At 38.9% G+C, this 21,304-nt stretch overlaps 1 protein-coding gene across 1 annotated transcript in view; it reads right to left on the reverse strand.

The window, feature by feature from the left end:
- Nucleotides 1-21,304, reverse strand: part of MICU2 (mitochondrial calcium uptake 2) — a 151,480-nt gene that overhangs the window by 4,709 nt on the left and 125,467 nt on the right. Inside the window, exons 7-10 of the mRNA XM_056327504.1 lie at nucleotides 20,007-20,069; nucleotides 12,156-12,253; nucleotides 3,004-3,175; nucleotides 2,610-2,718 (exon numbers count right to left, since the gene is read on the reverse strand). Of these exons, the coding sequence (XP_056183479.1) occupies nucleotides 2,610-2,718; nucleotides 3,004-3,175; nucleotides 12,156-12,253; nucleotides 20,007-20,069 (442 nt within the window). The remainder of the gene's footprint in view (nucleotides 1-2,609; nucleotides 2,719-3,003; nucleotides 3,176-12,155; nucleotides 12,254-20,006; nucleotides 20,070-21,304) is intronic.

Below are 21,304 nucleotides of genomic sequence, written 5' to 3' on the forward strand. Positions count from 1 at the left end.
ATTTACAGTTGGTTTAAATATAATTAAGTTGAAAATCCTTCTGTAAAAGGATATAGCACAATTTGAAAAAGACATGAAATACAGGATGCTTATAGTAGTGTCTTAATTTTGTCCTTAAAAAGATGTTAACTGTTTCAGCTCTTGAAGCTAAATATAAATCCAGAGATGGCACTGCACTTTCTTGAACAGAACATGAAGAAAAGGAGAAAGATCTAAAATGGTACAGCATAATAATCCTGAAACCAAGACAGGGCACCTTATCAGAGAGAAAAGATGAGCTGCTAACTCGGAAGAAAAGAAGTCTAGAATAAAAGGAAGGACTAAAGGACTGTCTTTTATTTTTTAGAGAAATATTCATATGTGTGTGAATACACACACATACACACATGCAAACAGCAAGACAAAGAACTTTGTGAGATTCAGGAAAGGATTAGACATGTACATATGTAACATCTGTGAGCTACCTCAGGAGACGACTGTTTTTGACCACAGCATGGTTCAGTGCATAAACAGAGTCACAACTGCCTGTTGGTTAGGAATGAGTTCTTACATGGAAACATCACCTGTTGGCCTCATCATCCTCTGGCACCTAAATTGGGATACTTCTCTATTAAGTGAGCTACACGCTTGTATCCCAGTTGTGACTATTATTTCACCATTAATTCATCCTCTTTCCTCTGCACACTTTGTACACCTTGTGCAAATAAAAACTGTCTCCCCCCACAGAAGAAAGATGTCAGACCACGCAGGGGAGGGCCACAAATCCAGCTGGGAACTGGAGCACAGGATGGAAGAAGAGAAGCTGAGGAGAACAGAAGTGTGAGGGGGGATTTTGTCGCAGCTTTCAACTGCCTAAGAGGGGTTACGGAGAACAGCGCGTTCTATTTTTCTCGAAGGTGCATGGAGGTAAGACACAATCATTGTAAGCTGGAGCAAGGGTTTGACACAGAAAAGAAAGTCTTCACGATGAGAGTGGTTAAGCACTAGAACAGCCCCCCCAGAGAGGCTGCGGAAACGAAACTCTTCCAGAAGGCCGGACTAACTAGTGTTGAAAGTCACAAGCTGTAAATCCCCCAGTTTTGGCCTTCTTTAGTTCAAATCCAAACACTTCTCTCTCAAGAATACTGAGTTCTCTTCCTGTCTTCTCACATCTCGCTCACCTTTTCCATATAAGCCCATCAAATATTTATTTCAATGAATGTAATGGCTCATCATATTTCCTTAAGAACTTCTTACGTTGCTATTTCCAAAGAACCTATGAGAGCTGTCCTTCAAGTATAACAAGTAATTAACAACCTCAGGTTTACAACAAAAAGCATTTGCATGCCATGAAACTTTTGTTGCATTGCTCCTATTTCTACCATATGGTAAGGAAACAACTTCCTCCCTCCAAATCTTTATTTTAAAACCTATTTTACTACATTGTTTGTTTTTCATAGCCACAATTGCATAACACTAGATAAGCACATGGAGAAGGCAGTATGGAGGAATAAATAAAACTCAGCAAGATGCTACAGACCTGCAAAAGAAGAGGTTTCTATTGTTTAGTTTCCTTAGATCACTAGCTTCGCTATGAAGAAAAAGCTCTGTTATCATTAACTGCTACTAAAGCATGTATTGTTCCAATAACTCCTTCTTAACCTAGAACTTAAACTGGACTGAAAGCAGCCCTGCAGAGAAGGACCTGGGGGTACCGGTGGATGAAAAGCTGGACGTGAGCAGGCAATGTGTGCTTGCAGCCCAGAAAGCCAACCGTGTCCTGGGCTGCATCAAATGAAGTGTGGCCAGCAGGTCGAGGGAGGGGATTCTGCTCCTCTACTCCGCTCTGGTGAGATGTGCCCCCCCCCCCCCCCCCCCCCCCGGAGTACTGTGTCCAACTCAGTACAAGACAGACATGAACCTGTTAGAGCAGGTCCAGAGGAGGGCCACAAAAATGATCAGGGGGCTGCAGCACCTCTCCTGTGAAGAAAGGCCAAGAGAGTTGGGGTTGTTCAGCCTGGAGAAGAGAAGGCTCTGGGCAGACCTTACTGCACCCTTTCAATATAAAAAGGGGGCTTATAAGAAAGATGGAGAGAGACTTTTTACCAAGGCCTGTAGTGACAGGACAAGGCAAAATGGTTCCTAGCTGAGATTTAGTCTGGACAGAAGAAAGAAACTTTTTACGATGTGGGTGGTGGAACACAGGTTGCTCAGAGAAGCTGTGGATGCCCCATCATTGGAAGTGTTGTTCAAGGTCAGGTTGGACAGGGCTTTGAGCAGTCTGATCCAGTGAAGATTTCCCTGCCCATGGCAGAGGGTTTGGACTAGATGATCTTTAAAGGTCCCTTCCAACCCAACCCAACCCATTCTATTATTCTATAGTTTAGTCTGCTGTGAGTGGTCCAGCATATGATAGCACATTATAACCTACAAAGCAAAACATTTTGGGAACTTTGTATTATTACCTTTTCATGAAATACAATTAGTTCAGAACAAAGAGCAGTATACTATTTTTGGACTTCACAGTGCTACTCTGGGATACCTTGAGAAACCTTATTTACATTAATTCTGTAACAAAATGCATTTTTTCTTTTTTAAAGAAATACACACGAAAGGTGTGCAGTACTTACCCCGTTTAACAGGACGATTGGCTACAGTAAACATCTGCATGGCAATAGAAAAGTCTTCCAGGTTATTTGTAAACTTGCAGAAAGTCTTGAATTCTTCCAAACTGATATTCTAGGGTATCACAGAATTCAGATGATATGTAATGAATAATACGTTCAAACCCCAGGAAATCTATTTCATTAAATGTGGTGGGACCTAGTGTTTAGGTGTGATGGCTTACTCATCGTCAATATTTGTATTTCTCAGTAGGCAAATTATTATTGTTCTTATTTGCATAAAATTCAAGGTCTGCAATAATTCACTTGGAAACTAGTTACATTATTAGATACTCGCATTCAAATGAGAACCTGTACATTCAAACCAGGAAGCAAAACAAAGCATACTTTATGTACCAACCTCTCCTGCCTCAATTCTTTCTTTCACATTCTGCCAGTAAATTTCATTGTTTTCCTCATCAGTGAAGTAAAGTAACCATTCTGCAAAATCTTCTTTTCTCATGACGTTCAAACCCTTTGAAAACTTTATGAATTCCATTTCTTGGACTTCTGTTTGCAGATTTTCCATGAACCTAAGTGTAAACAGATATTCTCCAACTTGATACTTGCATCACTGTATCACTATTACTATCTTAGCTACTAAATGCAGTAGACATTAACTCTTAATCACAGATACTATCGACACCATTGTTTAAAATGTCAGTAGTTTAATTTTACCTGTGTGCAGATTTGTTTGCATGGCTGCATTTCAATAATGACACCAGTAGGGTGCTCTCTAAGCCTGCAGAGATGGCTGCTGCTAAGACAATTTGCAGATATATTTGGCATCTAGTTTTACTAATGTTTAAAAACGTGCAGATAATGAGATAAAATAATAGGTAAGGCAGCACTGTAACGAATGAATGAAAAAGGACACGGTATCTGAAGGCCTGACACATGATGTATGAAATTTCACATTAATAGAAGAGGAATGACAAGGTTGGAAAGTGCCTAGAAAGATGAGGCCCTAATAATTACAAAGGTGAAAGAAAAGAGGAAACCTGAAATCATCACTGCGGGAAAAGATAACTAAAAGCCTCAAAGATTATAACTGCAAAGAGGAGTTTGGCAAATCAATTCTGCGCTCACTAGAGGGTGGATTAAAGAGGATTACAAGGGACATGTATGGAGTTCGGTAGAGCACAGAAAATGATGTTGCAGGTGTTTGGGAAGGTAAGAGAAGAGCTGTCTGAAAAAGGAAGGGGTGAACATCAAGGTTTTCAGGAGACACCCATTCTTTAGGAGATAAAAAAAAAAAAAGCATGAGAAGCAAGTAACAACCTGCAGGTACAGAGCTAGAACTGTAAGAGTTGTAGCTTTTGAGTTTCCGCAGTTTTGTCTATATGGCCATTGTAATTTCTTCTGGCTAATATTAATTTTCAGAAAGTAAAAGACAATACTGTGTGATCCCTTTGCTAATTTCTACTTTGGAAATGGGGCAATCCAAAACCAAGCAATAACTTAAAAACATAAAGGCTAAAAACACAGTGATGCTTGCCAGAAACCCTTTAGTACTTCGAAAGAACCTTGCTTTATTGAGTTGCAAAATTACTGACAGAAGAGAATGAAATACTCCTATATCAGGACAAAGGAATTAGTTGGAGAAGAGGACAGGTAAGGGTCTACGTAGCAATATCAGCAGAGGCTCATTTGCTCATCAGTATTTGCACAGCCTCACTGGGTTTGAATTCATTCCCCTGAAATTATGGCATTTTAGTCTGCACAGCTATCTTTAGTTCTTTAATGAGATCACTTGGACAATGAGTAGCTCAAAGCTCTGTGAAGTCTGTAAGGGGTTAGCTTAAACTCTCTCTGTATTTTTTCCTCCAGTAATGAGAGCTGCACATGCAAACAAATGGTCAACAAATGCTTCACAGCTCAGGACATGCAGGTAAATGAAAGCCTGTCAGTCGTGGAGGTGGTTTTAAGTTTCAGGCTAGAGTTTTATTAGGGCAATACTGAGGAGCGGTACGCTATGCTCTCACATTTTATACAGGCATTTTTCTGGTCTAGCAAAGGGGGTTACTAGGCTTCCACAGTAATGCCAGACACTGAGGTATAGTCCTCTGCAGTCCACCTGGACACCTGGCTCACTTTCAAGTCCCCCAACTCTCCCTCTCACAAGGGGATGAAACACCTACGGACCTGTTTGTGCCACCGATGGGCAGGAGAGGCCCCTTGCCTTTCAGCCCAGCGAGAGCTGCCTGGGCACAGCCTGCAAACCACTCCTCGGTTTTCAGAGGCAGCTCCTGTCCTTTTAACTCGTAAGGTGACTGCTGCCTCTGGCCGGCCCCGCAGTCAGCGTGTGCTGTGTGCCGGGGAGGGCTGGCACAAGCAGTCCTGCCACGCTGCCTGCAAGGGTCTCCCAGATGCTGGGAAGGGATGTCGAGCTGCAGGGAGAGGACAGCACGAGCTGCAGGGAGAGGACAGCACGCACGAGGCACGCAGACCAGGCAGAGTCAGTCCAGCAGGGACTGACAGGGGCGCTTGGCTGCATTTTGGGAGTGGCCATCAAAGGCACGGAGTAGATGGTACCTGGGATGTGTGGCTTGTGCTTGGCTCGAAGTCACAGCAGAGACCATGCAGAACAGTAACTGCATCTTTGACTGTCGTTTCCAAGCCATGTAATAACGTGTGGTCCGGGGGAGGAGAAGCTGCTGAAAGTGAGGTCACTTACAAAAATGCAGGGAAATGAGATACCATGTGTTTTACTTTCTTGGCTTTTAATCTATGAAAGGTGGACACATTTTGCAACAGACTTAATGTCTGTTATTGCAAGTATGAGTTAGTTATCTTAGGGAGCTAACTCTCAGTCATTTGCTTTACTGGTCAGTAGCCACAGGTGATGGCAAACTACATATTCTTCCATTTTTTCTAAGTATTGCACTTCCTTTAAAGCAGAATACCCTCAGTGACCCGCCCTCTAGCCATACCCAATAAAGGCAGGACAGCTGAAAGACCAAGCATTTCTGCATGCTGAGGAAGGCGCAGGTGGCCCACCTAGCCACGTGCACCAACCAGCTGAAAGGTGCAGCAAAGCAGAGAGGAAAGTGAAGGGCTTGACTGACAGTTTTGATGCATTCTTGCTTCTGTACCCTCTTCTAGTTGGACAATGAATGAAGCGCTGTTACTTGCCCAGCCCCACTATGGGTTTTCCACTGCCTTTTCTCAGGCTTGGTGTCTTGCCCTCTCCAGTTGCTTTAGGGCAATGACACCGCACCCTTCCTGTGGCATAAGAGCTGTGCATCTTGCTGCACTATGCGGATTAGGGAGGGGAGCGGGAATTACTTATTTAAGTAAAATAAAAAAAATTAATGGATATTTCATTTCAACTTGTAGGCTTGCTCCTGGCAAGCCGGAGTGGGAAGATTTCCTGCTGTACCAAATGCTACTTGGAGCAGCAGCTGAAATGTGCAATTTAAAATTTATATGTGATAGTCTCCCATATTACAAAATTAAAATACTATGAATCATCGCATCAGCATTCTAGGTCACTCTTATTCCCAGATGTGTGAGTTAAAAATCCTAATGAGTTTTTTTAAAAGTTAAAGTTATTAAACATTATTAAAAATAACTTTCTGGTTAGGAAGTAAAACTTGATACATGAATGCCAAGACACCACTAGGAATACTTGCTTTTGTATCTTCTGGATCACGGTGCAATGAGTTTCAGTGGGAAATTCCTTAAAAATTTCTCCAGGTATTAGGAAAAACAAGCATAGGAATGAAATTCCTGCTCTCCCAAAGCCAGTGAGAGCTTGGCCCAGGACTTTGAAGGGAGTCAGAATTCAACTGTGGGAACTGGATTCTGATTGTAGATGGGCTCTACAATTCAAAAATAATTACACTGGTAATACTCATGCTATAGAAGCTTGAAAAGAAAAGTAAGCCCCAAGTTTCCAAGTAACAAAAAGTAAAGGTAAATCATAAATTAATAAGATGGGGAAAAGGCGGGGAACAGACAATACTTCCTTTAAGATAGCCTATTTTACCCACACTCTCTAAAACACCCATGCTGAAGACCAATGGCCAAATTCGTTATCATGTTACAACAGCATCCAGAAACCTTATCAGGATTTATCCCTTATTTTGTCATGTGCTCTATTACAGAAAGTGGGGTCTCTCAAGACTCTTTGGCAACTCAGCTTTAATAGAAGTGAAGATGTAGTAAAAGTGGGGAGACCTTAGGAACGCAGTTATTTGCCCTCCAACCTGAGAAGTGCCAGCTTTGTATTCCTTAGGACACACAAAAAAGTAGAATGAAACACACAAAAAAACGGTTAGGGAAAGTTTTCCTTCCTATACCTCCTGACCTGAACTGAAAGCTTGTGCAGGGCTTTAACACTCTAATACAGAACTGAACAGTTCTTGTCGCACTGATTTATAGCAAAGAAACTTAACAAAGATAGAGGTTGATATACCACCACCCTGGCGTTTGTGCTCTGCTTTGGCTCCTCTTTGGACACTGATGTCCTTTTGAAGACTTGATAATCCTCTCTGCACCAAAAGGCTGTTGCAAACCAGCCGCAAGGTTGCCTTTTTGCAATTTGACTTTCAAAACTGAATACAGAAAATGTAGTAAGGGCTTGCCCATTAACACTTAGAGAACATTTAGATCTATATTTGTACATTCAGTTTTGCAAGTGGTAAGACAGTTAATCAGCCTCACCATTTTCAGAATTACAAGCAAACCCCTCTGATTTACTGTCCTCGGTGTTTCCAAACCAAATGAAACGACTCACTTTGCATTTGTAAGCATTCTGTAGAAACTAATCAAGCTTTCCTTTGCTAAATCTATAGGAAAGGAAGGAACAGAGATTCTTCTCAACATCTTTACTAAATATTTGGTAAATACTCAGATTCAGTTATAATAGGAATACACAATCACAAAGCCAGATTTTGTTCCCATCTCCACTTCCTCCCTGTCTGATCCTGGTTGCATGAGATGCAATCTCTACACGTATTAGGGCTCTACATACACATACATACACACACACATAGATACAAGCGTAGGTACACAGACAACTAAGAAGAAAATCATACTCTATTTCTGCAAAGCACTTCCAAATCCCTAGACAATAATAACTGAAAACATACAAACTATTACCACAGCAAAGGCACTACTGGCTGATGAAGCTACCTGAAAGACATTTGGCATCCATCCATTGGCACAAACACAGAACAGCACCAGAAAAATGTCACCACTAGCAGTGTGGTTCAGCCTGGTTTCTTAAATGAAAAGTTTGAAATGAAACGTACCAAGGAATTCAAAATACTGAAGGAAAGAAACAGGACAGGTACAGAAAAGGCATGTTTTGTATATGGTTATACAATTTGTGACCTTCAAGCTAAAACAGAAAATACAGAAGAAACCATGATTAAAGAATATTTCTGTTGCAAAATTCTGTTTAACTGATGAGAAATCTGGAAGTAGCAAATCATGTTGGAAAATGCCATAAACTGGATTTGAAATGTTAATCTTCCTTATATGATAAACAGATGCCCATTGTTTAACCATACCAGGAAATACTTTTTTGTAAGCTTGTAAGGAAAAAAAAAAAAATTATCATAAAGTTTTTTGAATATTCTTTCCACACTCTCTGCACTTTTTTTTCCTTCAAGGAGATTGTGAGACTTAAACTTGCTTGGGGACAGATTACAGCAAAAAAATCATAGCAGTCGTAAACTGTTTAGCGAGTGAATTACCGTCTCCTCTTTTATTTGGGATTAGACATACTTAAACAAGATCAGTAAGGGATTTTTTCAGGGAAAAAAACCAGTGGCTGTCAAGAAAAAATATTTGTTATACCCAGAAAACTAAGTGGTTTTCTACTCTGAATAAAAAATAGTAGATACAATATAGCTGGAAATTAAAACACAAGTGAAACATTTTGTGGAAGGAAGAGACCAAAAATTATTCATGCCTCAAAAATCAAGAGAAACCCATGCGAAAGATTAAAAACCTTACAATTCTGGCTTCATGTTTGATATCTGACATTCTCTAAGATGAGTCCTGGTATTAGAAGACAACTTTGTTGTTGAGGCGTAAAACTGAGTGGTGGTCATCTGAAACAGAAACTTGTTCAGACCTTCTGAGATCTCCCCTGGTTACAGCTTCTTGTATTAAATCTACCCTTCTTTGTTAAATTGTTTTAAGCTTGTTGCATACTGTTTTGTATTTTCTTCAACTGATACAGGACAATCATGATTCCAGCTGCATTCGACTAGGATGCAACACCTTTAATAGGGATGTACATAAACATACTCCAGAATAATTTATGTTTGAATTTTTTTTGCTGGGCAAACAAGCTGTCACTTTTGAAATCGTGATTTATTAGTAATAATTATCATATTGTCCTCATGTTAAGGACAATACAACTGTCAATAAATCATGTAACAGTCTGGAGCTGAACATGTGTTCCTTGAGTCCTACCTTAACATCTCCAAAACCACCTCGCTACTATGGGAAAGACTCCTATGTGTGCGTCCTGGATTGCTTGCACTACTTCTAAGCAGTCCCAGGAGAAGCTGCAGAATGAAGCAGGAGTCCCACCACTGCTGCCCAGCACGGAATGGAAAGGAGCAGCTTTGGTTGCTGTTTTGACTATGTTCTGGAGGACAGTGAGAAAAGAGCCTGACTGGTGTCACAAAACACCCATCTTCACTCCCATGCTTCCAGCAGCCCAAGAAAGGTTGAAAAGTGATCTGATACTCTGTTTCATGGTCCCGTTCTTTATGTCTGGTAAAAAACAGCCCGAGAATTGTCCTTGTGTGTAACGCCTACCTATGATTTCCCAAGAACCATGCACCAGCTGGAGACACATGGAGCACAGCACACTTAACCACTTTGCCTCCCTACAACCAGTGTGCCTCCTGTGCTCAGAGCAGTAGGACGGGAGGCACAAGAGCTGGCTTACATCAGCTCCACATTGCCTGAAGAGATGCAGCCAGTTTCCGTTTTCTTTGTGCCATCTGAATGCAAAGAAGGGAGAACAGGGCAAATTAATTGCCCTGATATATTATTGACTATGGCTGTCTGACATTTTTTAAATGTTTGGACTGTGGGCTAAAAGGGTCGGACATCACCAGTGTACATGTAGATACAGATGGCTGCACACTTACAAAAGCATTTTTTAATGTCAGCCAAACTGAAACAGAGGAAGCACGAGGAAATTATATGTAAGTAATGAGGTGAGAACAGTAGTCTCAGCTTTCTGAATTCCTATGTAAGTACGGTGAAATTTCACAAAGAAAACATTCCTGCTTTTTTTTCTTTTTTCTTTTCCCCAGTTTCAAGGACTCTACAGCACAGCAATATCTGTGTATTTAACTAATGTGACAAGTCTTAGTGTGTCCTAATCAAACCTAATCACCCCTACTTTCTACTAGGTACTACACTGATCAATGGAAAAGCTTTCTAGGCAAGAACTTGGAAAATGATAAAAGCATTTACCATCATTATTTTCTGCTTTTGAGAATGATCTATGTCTGTACAGCTCATCAGTCATCTCTTGTAAAAACAGCATGGCACTTTGATCAAACAGCCAACAATAGCTTCCTGCGTAAGGTAGAATGTTATGAGAGGCCATCAGATAGAAATCACATTTTCTCTGAACAATAGAAACCCAGAAATGATGTGCTTGATTTACTTGCAAATAAAATCATGTGAAAGGTGATCTCTTCACAGAGGTTAAAAAGACAGCAATACTTTTATTCACCTTTCTGCGTGTTAAACAAACTTCACTGTCATGTTGCAACCAAGATCGAGTGTCTACGCAGTGATAAAGAGGCACATTCCAGCTCTACAAAACATAACTGCCACTGTTGAAAAATTACCTGCATTAAACCTTACACTTATCCCACAGATTTTAAGAGCAAGATGTGGGAGTTTGATTTTGATTATAGGCCTCTATCTGTGTGGCAGGCAAAGGTCTTTAACCTACGCATTCTGAATGTACTAGGTACATAGTTTCATCAATGTCATGCCTCATTGGGTCAATGTAGGATTTTATCTAAAACCCGAGGCTTTTCAGTTTACGCTGTATATGCAAACACAACCTTTTAGTGGTGTTCTCTGCCTTTGGTTTCATTGAAAGGATCTATGATATTTATAGAAAAGGGAGCTGTAGGCATCTTACACTTATTTTACTTACTCAGATTCCGATTGAATCAAGGTCTTCAAAAGAGAAAGGTTATTTATTTGAAGACTGGTGTGTGCCAGAGCCAGGGGAGCCAAACACTTTTTAGTGTTAGAAAAATTGCCACTCTTCCTCTTCTACTCTGGCTTTCCCTAAACCTCTACTGATTGCAACAATATTCACTTTTAAGAGGGCTGACAGAGATTCTCTGCTTCTGAACATAACCTGAAGAAAACCACACTATCTTAATTTATTTTTGCAGTCTGTAAATGACTGGTTATTTTTGTAGAAAAGGTAATACTGATGTAGATAATCTCTTAATGTTGTGCTACTGGTCGTGCGTCAAGATTCACACAGGTATTTAGGCACTTAATTTCCGTTTACCTCAAAGAAAGCCTGTGCATTTGGATTCTAGGCCCAAGTTCACATACCAAGATGTGCTGGAGTTCACACTAACAGGAGAAATTGATCTCCCAAGTAACACAGAGTCTTAACCAGTTAAATTGTGATGCTGTGTAGGTGGTGGTCATTGTTACTGGTTGACACAAACATTGGAAGAAAGAATCTGATCCAATTAAAACGCTAACAGGTGACAGCCAGTTGGGTCTTCAAGTCAAAAGCAATCACAGCAGAACTTCACACTGTGATGTAGACAAGGATCACACCATCTTTCTGACATGTCTATGATGTGTAAACAGAACCAGTCTTAGAACTTCCTATTTTTCACAAAGCAGTGAAATAGACATGTAATACAGTGCTATGTTTCCAGGAGTAATGGCTACATGGTATTCCACTGCCCTTTCAGTCTGATGTGGTGTTCACTATTTGGCTCAATTCTCAGTTCCAACGTTAAGTGCCACAAAGTATCTACACAGTCCCAGGGCAAAAGTAGTTCAAAGGGTAAAGGAAAAGGCACAGGTGAAGTTTCAACAGAAGATGGAATTCAAAGCAAGCAAAGAAGTTGTCTGTAGCCCATCATGACAGTTACAATAGAGAGGGGGGTGTCTCAGCTCTGAAAACCTTTTGTAATTGATTAGCAGTCACTTTTTTTGTGATGTGATCAAGAAAAATACTCATGAATCATATTGTCTTAAGGTATGCCATCACACAGCTGCCAAGAACGCTCAACCCTCACGGCCTCCAGGCCCACTGCCGCTTTGGAATTATGGTGCTCAACTCCTCTAGCAGACAGCAGACTCCAGGAGCTAAACCAGAAATTTAATCATGCAAAATCACAAATAATCTCCTGCTTCATTACCTGCTCAACTTTCTGAATCAGCTCAGTGTGAGGTCAGATTAATACCAGTGTTAGTGCAAAGTAGAGGGTGTAGGAACAGGACTAGCTGCTGTTAGGCTTGCCTAGCTTGAAAAAATACCTGAAAAACTCAGAATATCGAAGTTTCTCCTTTCCTTCTTTTCCAAAGAAATGCACCAGCAACATGGTATTGACACCACAGCTTTCCAGTTCTGCTCCCTATAAAACAAAAACCTGTATGGTTAATTATTACACATTGTATGATTATTAATACCAACTCAACTAAAAATCTAGAAATACATATTTGAATGAGAATTTCACAAGAGGTACTTGCAATTTAATTACTGTTCCCAAAGCTATCAACACAGGATCTCAGAGCTGAGTAATTCTTCCACATCAAATGGTAACAGTGTATTACATGTTCTGCTTCTAAATATTCTGTATGAAAGATAGGTACAATTTATAACCACCTTTGGTGTACTTCACTATTAGAACTGAGAAGGTTGCTAGTTAAATCTTTAAAGAACTTTATGCTTAGGTGAATAGAGGCTTTAAATAAAGTTAACATTTTTGTTAAGAAGTTTACAGTCAGATATTTCTAGTATGTTACAGCCATTTAAAAACATTCATGATAGTCTAAGAAACAAAACTAGAAAAACAAAAACATTCACAGTGCTTAATTATAATATGGTCTAACAAGGCTTCTTGCAAATTTTCAATGTTAGTGACTTTTCTATATATTTTTTTAAATCTGATGAAGAGGTTTCTGCAGCACAAGGATGCACATTATTTCAATTCAACAGTATCTTTAACAAGCCTAAAATCACACATAATACTGGATTTATGTTCTATTCTTCTTTCAGCACTAGCATACTGGCATTTCTTTGAACGCAACAAAACACTAGGTAACATGAAGAGAGATATTTTTTTTTTGTAAGTCCAGAGGGATTTCAACAAACTATTCTTACGACATCTAAATAGCCTCTGTGTCTTTTATCTGGTTGAAGAGGTAAGATGAAAGACAAGAGTCTATTCATAAGATTTAATGCTAATGGTTATTTAGCTTTCAGCATCATCAATAATAAGTCTCATTAGTTCACTGTGTGTTTCATGCTTACTGCATATGTGACACATTATTTTATAGTTAAAGAGGTAACATTCCTCATTTCTACTGCAAGCTACAATTCACTAAATGCCAGCGATAGGAGTTACGTATGAGTGAACCTAGGAAAAAAAGTTTTCAAGCTATATGCAAACCATACTTACTGAACTTTTATCATTTAACCGCAGGCAAAGAATATTTAAATACCCACAAGATCTATCCTTCTAAAGTTTAAACACTTCAGATTACTGTGAAGACTGATGCATAAACATTGGTATATGCTTTTTTGCAAGTCAAAAGGTAAATGTTCATATATGCTTACTTGAAATTCAAACCCGAACTATTTATGTCAAAATGGAAAGTTTTCTAAGAAACAGAGAACAACTCACATACTTCTCACTGCAGTGAGATTCTAATCTGCTTTTTGTGGTTTTTGCTTACATGTTTAAAAGGGACTTGAAAAATACAAGACATAAATTTGATGATGTAATTTTAGTAACCAAACTAAAATTTATGCAATTTAATGCCTCCAATTTTAATTACTCCATATTAACATCAGTGTTGTATTGAAAACAAACTGAAAAATAAGGTTTAAAATAATCTTTTAAAAATGAAGTCTGCAACAGAAAAAGTCTTTTTCTTCTATTCACTCTTCTCTAGCTATAAGCTAAAAGAAGACATACAAACAATACGTATCTCATCTTATCTAAGATGACAAAGCCTATCCCTGGATTTATACAAATATGCACCTACTTGTTGGCTACCCTCTTTATCAGTTGAAATTCCAAAGTGGAATTGGCAGACGTCCAAACACTGTGTTGGTGAGAGTTAAATGTATTTTAAAACTACAAAACGGTACATTTCTTTAAAACAGAATATGCAATAGGAGACCACAGAGACTACAGCTTAAGGGTAAAATTTCAAAAAATTGCTTTTCCTAGAGTTAATGCTATCAAATTAAAGTACATGTTAGTACATAATTCCTTTTTGTCCACAGAATCATTAGGAGCTTTTGCTGCTGAACTGTATAAATTAGTACCAACATGACAAATCTTTGTTAGAAGATAATGAGAGCTCTATTAATATTTCCAACACCTCACCCTCCTGAGCTTAGGTAAAAGAATAACTTACATTTGGAATGTCGTTCTTGGCAACGAGAATGAAATGGTAGCCTAATCCTGGAGCTGTAAAAAGGACCAGACTGGTAGCTTTGAGTCAACAGAGCTACTATCTGAACTGAGTAAAAGTTTGTAGTCTGGTGTATCTGGTACCTTCAGCCCCGGGAGTGTGCACCACAGCCCCCTTTTGGGCTGTGCACTTTACTGAAAGCTGAGGCACAGAGTGGAGAAGGGATGGTGATGTTCTGAGTCTCACCTTGATACAAGCATGGGATGGGGCAAGGAGATGTATCTCAAGCAAGGAACTCAGACCAGGGTCCACTGATTCAGACAACGAATCCCAAAGACCGAGCTCTGATGCCACACAAGTCTGTATAAACTAATGAACACGTGTGCACGTATCACAAACATAGGCTTATTTTCCTAGAGTAACGTTAACACCTCATACACTTTTCAAAAGCACCATGAATTGCTGAATATGCAATTATTCCTTTTTAAGCAAGATCAGATAACAAAACATTTATTTCCTTATTCCATTACACTACTGTTAATGTAGAAGCCTGATGCTGCACACACTGAGACATGGGCACAGACCTACTCAACGCTGCAGCTCGCCAGTGAGCTGCTGACATTTAGGACCCAATACTGCAGCAAGTAGCAACAAGTGCCATTAAGAAGAAACAACACACTGTGAGGCAGGTTTTTTGGAATAATGTACCTAACTGATTTTCAAAACTTGTCTGAAATGTTAGTAGACTTACTGTCTCTAGATTCTTACCACCTTCCCTTGCAGAATTTGCCTGAGGCATGACTGGAAAGCATTCACCATAATTAAAATCTGTAATATGTTCCTTATTCTCTTATGTGGCTCCTGGGAGATGGTATTTGCTGTGCAATGTCTTGTTTCAACAGAAATTGCAGAAATAATACATATTTCGGATTTACTTTTTTTTGGATTAAGGTAGAAGCAGAGTGAATAGATGAAGAACAGAGGCAGAAAAGAGAGGAGGGTCAAGGAGAACAGTATCTTAGTTCCTGTCTGCTAATGATGTCCCAAAGCTTTCCAAAGATGAGACTAAACCTTGGCAAATTTTTCTGAGTCCACTTCTCTGAAATGCTTTTATTTTTCAGCTGCTAGGTCAGTCAATTCATCATGCCAGGCTCCTATCCCTGAAGGCAATCCAGACTTCAGTCTAAGCAGCCTAGACTCAAACACTGCTCAAGAGCATCAAGCTTTCTGTCTTTTTGAAGATTCTCCAAGATGTTGGGATATATCCTACAACTCAGTTCTGGGGAGAAGGTTTAAAAGATGTATCCATTATGAAATTAATCCTACCAGGTACAGCCAGTCCAAAGAACTGTAAACAGGCAAGCTAATAGGACCAGGAGATCGAAATCTCCAAAGACAATCTTTTTTGGCAAAGCTAGACATCATCTTACCATGAATCAGCTTTAATCATTATGTAAATCCATACTGAAGTTTTCAATGTTTTGCAAGGCACTTTCTTACTAGGTAGGATTCAAGAATACATCAGGTCTGATACAGATGGGCTACAATGTGCACAATTGTTTTCTCCAAAGGGTACAACAGACAATATCTGAGAAGTGGTCTGATGGAGCCTTTTCTGAACAACAAACAGCTGATGCCCAGCATTCAACAACATCCATAATTCCCATTACTGGGGGATTAGTTGTTTTTTAATGACAAGTAATGTCACGGAATTGCTATGGTGTACCATCAGTGCCTTCAGCAATGACAAAAATGTAACCTCATGGACATCCTCAGCTTTCAGAGTTTTCTGTTCTGTTACCTCATTTGTTCGTGAGGTAAACAATGACTCAGCAGGTTTTTTAATAGCCTAATATTTTGATGCCACATGGCTTGGTTCTTTGTGGGATTTACCTGTCTGGAGAGCTTCCTTTAAAGCATATGGGATTTACCTGTCTGGAGGGCTTCCTTTAAAGCATACAGGAACATGGCACTGCTCCTTGGTTTAAAGCATCTAAAAGCTTTTCAGCAGAATTCAGTGTTAATCTGCTGATATGAAACATACACATTTATGTTGGTGAAGATAGGTCAAGAAAAAATGTGCACTCTATCTGAACTGAGAGGTGACAAGATTAATGACACAGTCTTTTCGGGAGGGATATTAATTTTAGCCTTGGACCATATTTTTGCAAAATTTGATGTGCTGTACCCCCCCTGACAGAGTATTACTGCACTAAAAGAGCATAGCTCTCAACCACCATCCTACCTTCCTCCCTTCAGTTTAGGCAGTCTTTAGCTATTTTGGGCCCAGGGCTTTGCAGACTTTGAAGCTATGGCTACAAAACTTTAAACTAATTAGAACTTCTAGGGAGCAGATGGCTATGAGGGCCTGCACGGCCTCTGTGGTTGAGGAGATGCATCGCAATGCTGCAATATCTGAAGGTTGAAGTGTAAAACCTTGTGCTGACCAGCTAAGTTGTGATAAATGTGTGAATGACTCATGTCATTTACCTCTCTTAGGACCAATGACAACAAAAAAAAAAAAAAAAAAAGGAAAACAAAAAGAAGGAGGAGTAGACAGGTTAGAACAACTGACATACAATTGGAAGATATCCATGTGTGGGTCTAAAAGTATACTTCAGTCAGACTGCATTTCAGTTCAAAAGTTTTCTGTTTAAAAGAGATTAATAGCTGTGTCCCCAAGTACTGGTTAAACATTTTTAAAAAAGCATGTAAATGAGGGATTTTGTATGAAAATGTGTTAATTAATGGAATCCAGAAGCATATGTTTAATCATTTGGAAATGAGACAACACACATATTATTTCCCAGCATGAACTCCATTTCAAGAACAAATATAGAACATTCTATATTATCATTCCTTTCCTAACAACAGCTAAAATTAATTTCTAAGATTAGCCATTACACAAAGCATATCAAATTAGAGGTATTGAAACTACTCAGTAACTCATTAATCTAAGTTGAAGGGCCAAGAGCAGAGTCCCTGATCCAGACAACTGGGCTGTACAATAGGTATCTGCAACCATTGGCATTGTTTTCACTCTACCAGAATGCTGGTGTGCTAGAACACTATCAGAGCAGCCTGAACAGTTCTGCTAGGAAACTTCTACATCATTTTCTCGAGTCGAGTTAGAAAGAACCAGGTTGCCAGTCTTGCAAGTCTGCCTCCACCTCTCCTTTACTGAGTGTGCACCTGTGCTATGAGTAAATCAGATTGCCTGCTCTGCAAAAGTCAGCAAGGTACTTCCCAAAAGACTGGGCTGGTTAAGGCTGGGCAGATTTTTTGGCTTTTCTTCTGGCATCAGTTACAATACTGGGGGGAAAAAAATCCCTCAGTTTAAATATATTTGTCTGGATAACCAAGTCCACTGATTCTCATTCAAGGGCTATTACTAAGTGGTGAAATTTTGAATTTTAGATGTGTACGTCAAAGTCTCAATAAAACAGGCAGAGATACAAGCACCCTGGGAGCACAGCAAATGAACTGCTTTTTCTTTTCCTAATACAGTATCTCAATGAGTATATTAAGTGGTATCTCCATACAGTAAATGACTGGGACCTTTGTCTACACACTGTACAGGAAACATACCTGGATATACCTGCTGGTTAAATAAAGTTGCACACTACCATTTAAACCTTATTTTTGTAAGTCAGTGACATTTTCCATCTGATATCAGAGACTGGGATTACTTTGAAAAACTAACAAACTCATAGCCGAATTGTGAAAGTGCTGTGGAAATAAAGAACTATCCCAAACACTAAACTGCTGCAGTGTCTCAGCTTTCAAAGAACCTAGTCAATTTAAAAACCATATTTCTATGCTTTATCTACTTTGCTTGAAAGTAATACTATGACTGCAAAAATTATTAAAAAAAGGGGTAAAAACATATGCACTGGCTACACTGTATAGTCAGATTCACTGCTTATAAAAACAATAAACCCCTTTTGTGAGAGATGGAGACAAGAAAGAAAATAAAAATTAGAAGAAAATTTGGATTTTGCCAAGTAGAAATATAGAGACCAGAAGAATTTCAAGATGGCTGTATGCCCCAAAACTATTTAATTCTTCTTTTGAACATATTGTAATTCCATTTATAATCTGCTAAGGAACTGTATTAAATAATATTTTCTGATTACAGTAACTTCAGATTTTTCTCAGTGGAGAATTCTGAAGACAAATTTCAAGAAAGACAAAAACCAAGTTAAGAGACATCCAGGCTCAGGTATTTTATTAGCTCCCAGTAAGTGTTTACAACTAAATCTGTCCAACTGTATCAAAGTTTCTCTGGAAATCTTATACTATAGCTGTGCATTCATGCAGAATCCTTTCTCTTTCACTGTCATAGCAGCTAAGTCTAATACTTAGGTTTTGAGGAGCAGGCAAACTAAAACAGGTTTTGAGGAGCAGGCAAACCTATTAATCCTAGGTATTTTAATGTGGTGACTGATGAAAAGATTCAAGAAAGGAGATGGTTATTAGTCAGTCAAACAATTTTTATCTGAACTCCGGATGCATACTGAGGGAGCAAGACTTTTATGCAGCAGAAGACAGTTTTTGTTCATGCCTAGTAAATATTAAAGGTGTTAGCAACACCACCACTTCCATTTTTTTTCCAGGCAGGTGCAAAAGTAAAGAACACAATCCGGACCAACTCTTCACAGAAACTGCTGATGCATGAAAGATTTATAAAGCAAAGCCCCATATAAATTTCTTATTGAATGCTTCCAACATAAGCAGTCCTTGCCTCATGACTGTTTCAGCTTACAACTGAAAGCAAGTTTCCAGTAAGAAAAATATCCTTCAGCCACACCATCCCATTTAAGCATTACAGCAAAAGTAGTGCTGCTGATGTAAGCAGCACCTTATAGTAATAGACGGAGATAATAGATCTGTAGTCTCCACCTCCTTTGCCCTGGTTCATCAGTTGCTTCTGAGGTGTTTGCAGTATGCTCAGGACCTTCACACTTCTTTGTCTTCAGTCTCCTTCAATCTCATCCAGGCTACAGAATATCTTGTCTCTGTGCTGACTACAGAGTGAAGAAGAGATGGCGGCTGACAAAGACTCTAGGCGGGAAGAAGGTAGGTTGCAGTGACAGGATTCAGGGGAAAACAGCCAGAAGAGAGCAAGAATTTGCTTGCTCCTTTCATTGATGAGATGTATTTGACATTTGCTAATGGTCTGCAATCCAGTGAAACGTCTAACCCCATTGGAAGATCACACTCTAAGAACATTTCTTCTGCTTTGCATCTACACCATTCTTTCTGGAAATGGACCTAACTAAAGTAATCCTTGCATTTGTCACCTCAATGACAGCAATAACATTTCAAACCAACTCAGAGTAAGCTGTTATTACTGGAACAGCAGCACTTAGGTAAGTTTAAGGTACCAATTTCTGTTTGGAAAGCCATCTTTTCTCATATGTCAATACAGCCAATACAAAACTCTTTTCTGAGTTTTTCATAAATTGAAGACAGTTACTTTGAAACAAAGGCTTACAGAAACTACATAACAGAGTCACTACACAGTAATGAAATACATTAATTGTATGGATTTCATTGATAGATTCAGAAGTGACAAAACATTTTTCTTCCCCAGTTAGAACGCAATTTACAAATCATGCACTTTAATTAAAGCACTAATACTGATGCTTATATATGTATCTAAAACTTCTGAGAAATTAACAAAGTTCATGGGAAATGCAACGATGTGTTTGCAAAGAAAAATGTATCTCTATTTCATACCCGAAATACTGTTTCATCTCCAGCTGTTTTCAAATCATCTTCCTTCCCAATGATTCTCTGTAGCTGTATTTGTTAAAACAGGAAAAAACACAGAGGAAAATTACAAATTGGGTCTTGCAAGAGTCTCCTTTTTCAGAAACTTGCATTAATTTCACCTTTTCTTAACTATAAAGTCTTATGTAAGTCTTAACTTATATTAGTCTTAATATTATTAAACTTAACTTATATAAGTCTTAACTATAAAGTAAGTATTATGTTTCTGCCAGGTTCTCTAGTGATGACAAAGTATTTGCATATTGAAAGATATTTTGTTATTCAGACACACTTTCGCCCAGGAACATCTTATCTACTGTGGTTAATACAGCCAAGCAGAGCATATGAATCTATCTCTTGCAACCCAGCATTTACTCTATTTGTAGAGGAGATGTTCATGTGCTAGAATCTTAGCATTCACGAAACTCAGGGGTATATCATCAAGGGTCAATCGGGAAATAAAAACAATTGTGTGATCTTCATACAGTCCTCCTGATAGCTTTACACAGGTTTGCTACAGACATAATCTTTTAGACATGAAAAACATACCTGTTCACATGAAGTACTATACAAGTAACAATAATAATTTAATTAAATAAGCAAGTGCATTTTCATAGCTGGCATTAAACAGAATGTGGTTTGAGGTTCCCCTCCACCCCACAAATAAATGAATCTTGAACGTGTTAGCTAAGATTTTTAGAAGTACTGAACTGAGTCACATTTTAAAACATAACTTCCACTGCCCCAAGTAAGGCTTTAAGGTAATATAGAAAGTGTACTCATTTGCAGCACCTTAAGTATACCTCAGCTGCAAGGTTTCTTTGACTTTGTTTTAGCTTGGGAGGTCAACACGGCTACAAGAATGAGTGATTTAACATAGCACGGGGTATACCTACCTTTCACAGACATTTGCATGAATCCTCAAAATGACAGCAAAAATGAAAGGAGAAGGGACTTATTACATTTCAGGTATAGATACAGACTTAACACCCATCACTCTGGATTTGGAGATGTTAGGAAAGATGTTTTTAAAGCTCAGGGTTTTTGAAGCTGCTGGTTTGCTTCTCAAACGTTTCTGAGTGATTCCTCACCCTGTCCATTAAAACTGGGGAAAAAACCGCATGACTAAATTTGCATAGCCATTATTTTATGTGGTTCTCAAATCTCTTCTTAGGGCTTTATTATTTTTCCCTTTTTTTTTATGTTGTTCAGAAAAGCAATACGGGCTTGTAAGCAGTGAGCAGGAGAAAACCCACTGTTTGAAG

The sequence above is a fragment of the Falco biarmicus genome, chromosome 2, assembly GCF_023638135.1.
Source record: "Falco biarmicus isolate bFalBia1 chromosome 2, bFalBia1.pri, whole genome shotgun sequence".
NCBI lineage: Eukaryota > Metazoa > Chordata > Aves > Falconiformes > Falconidae > Falco > Falco biarmicus.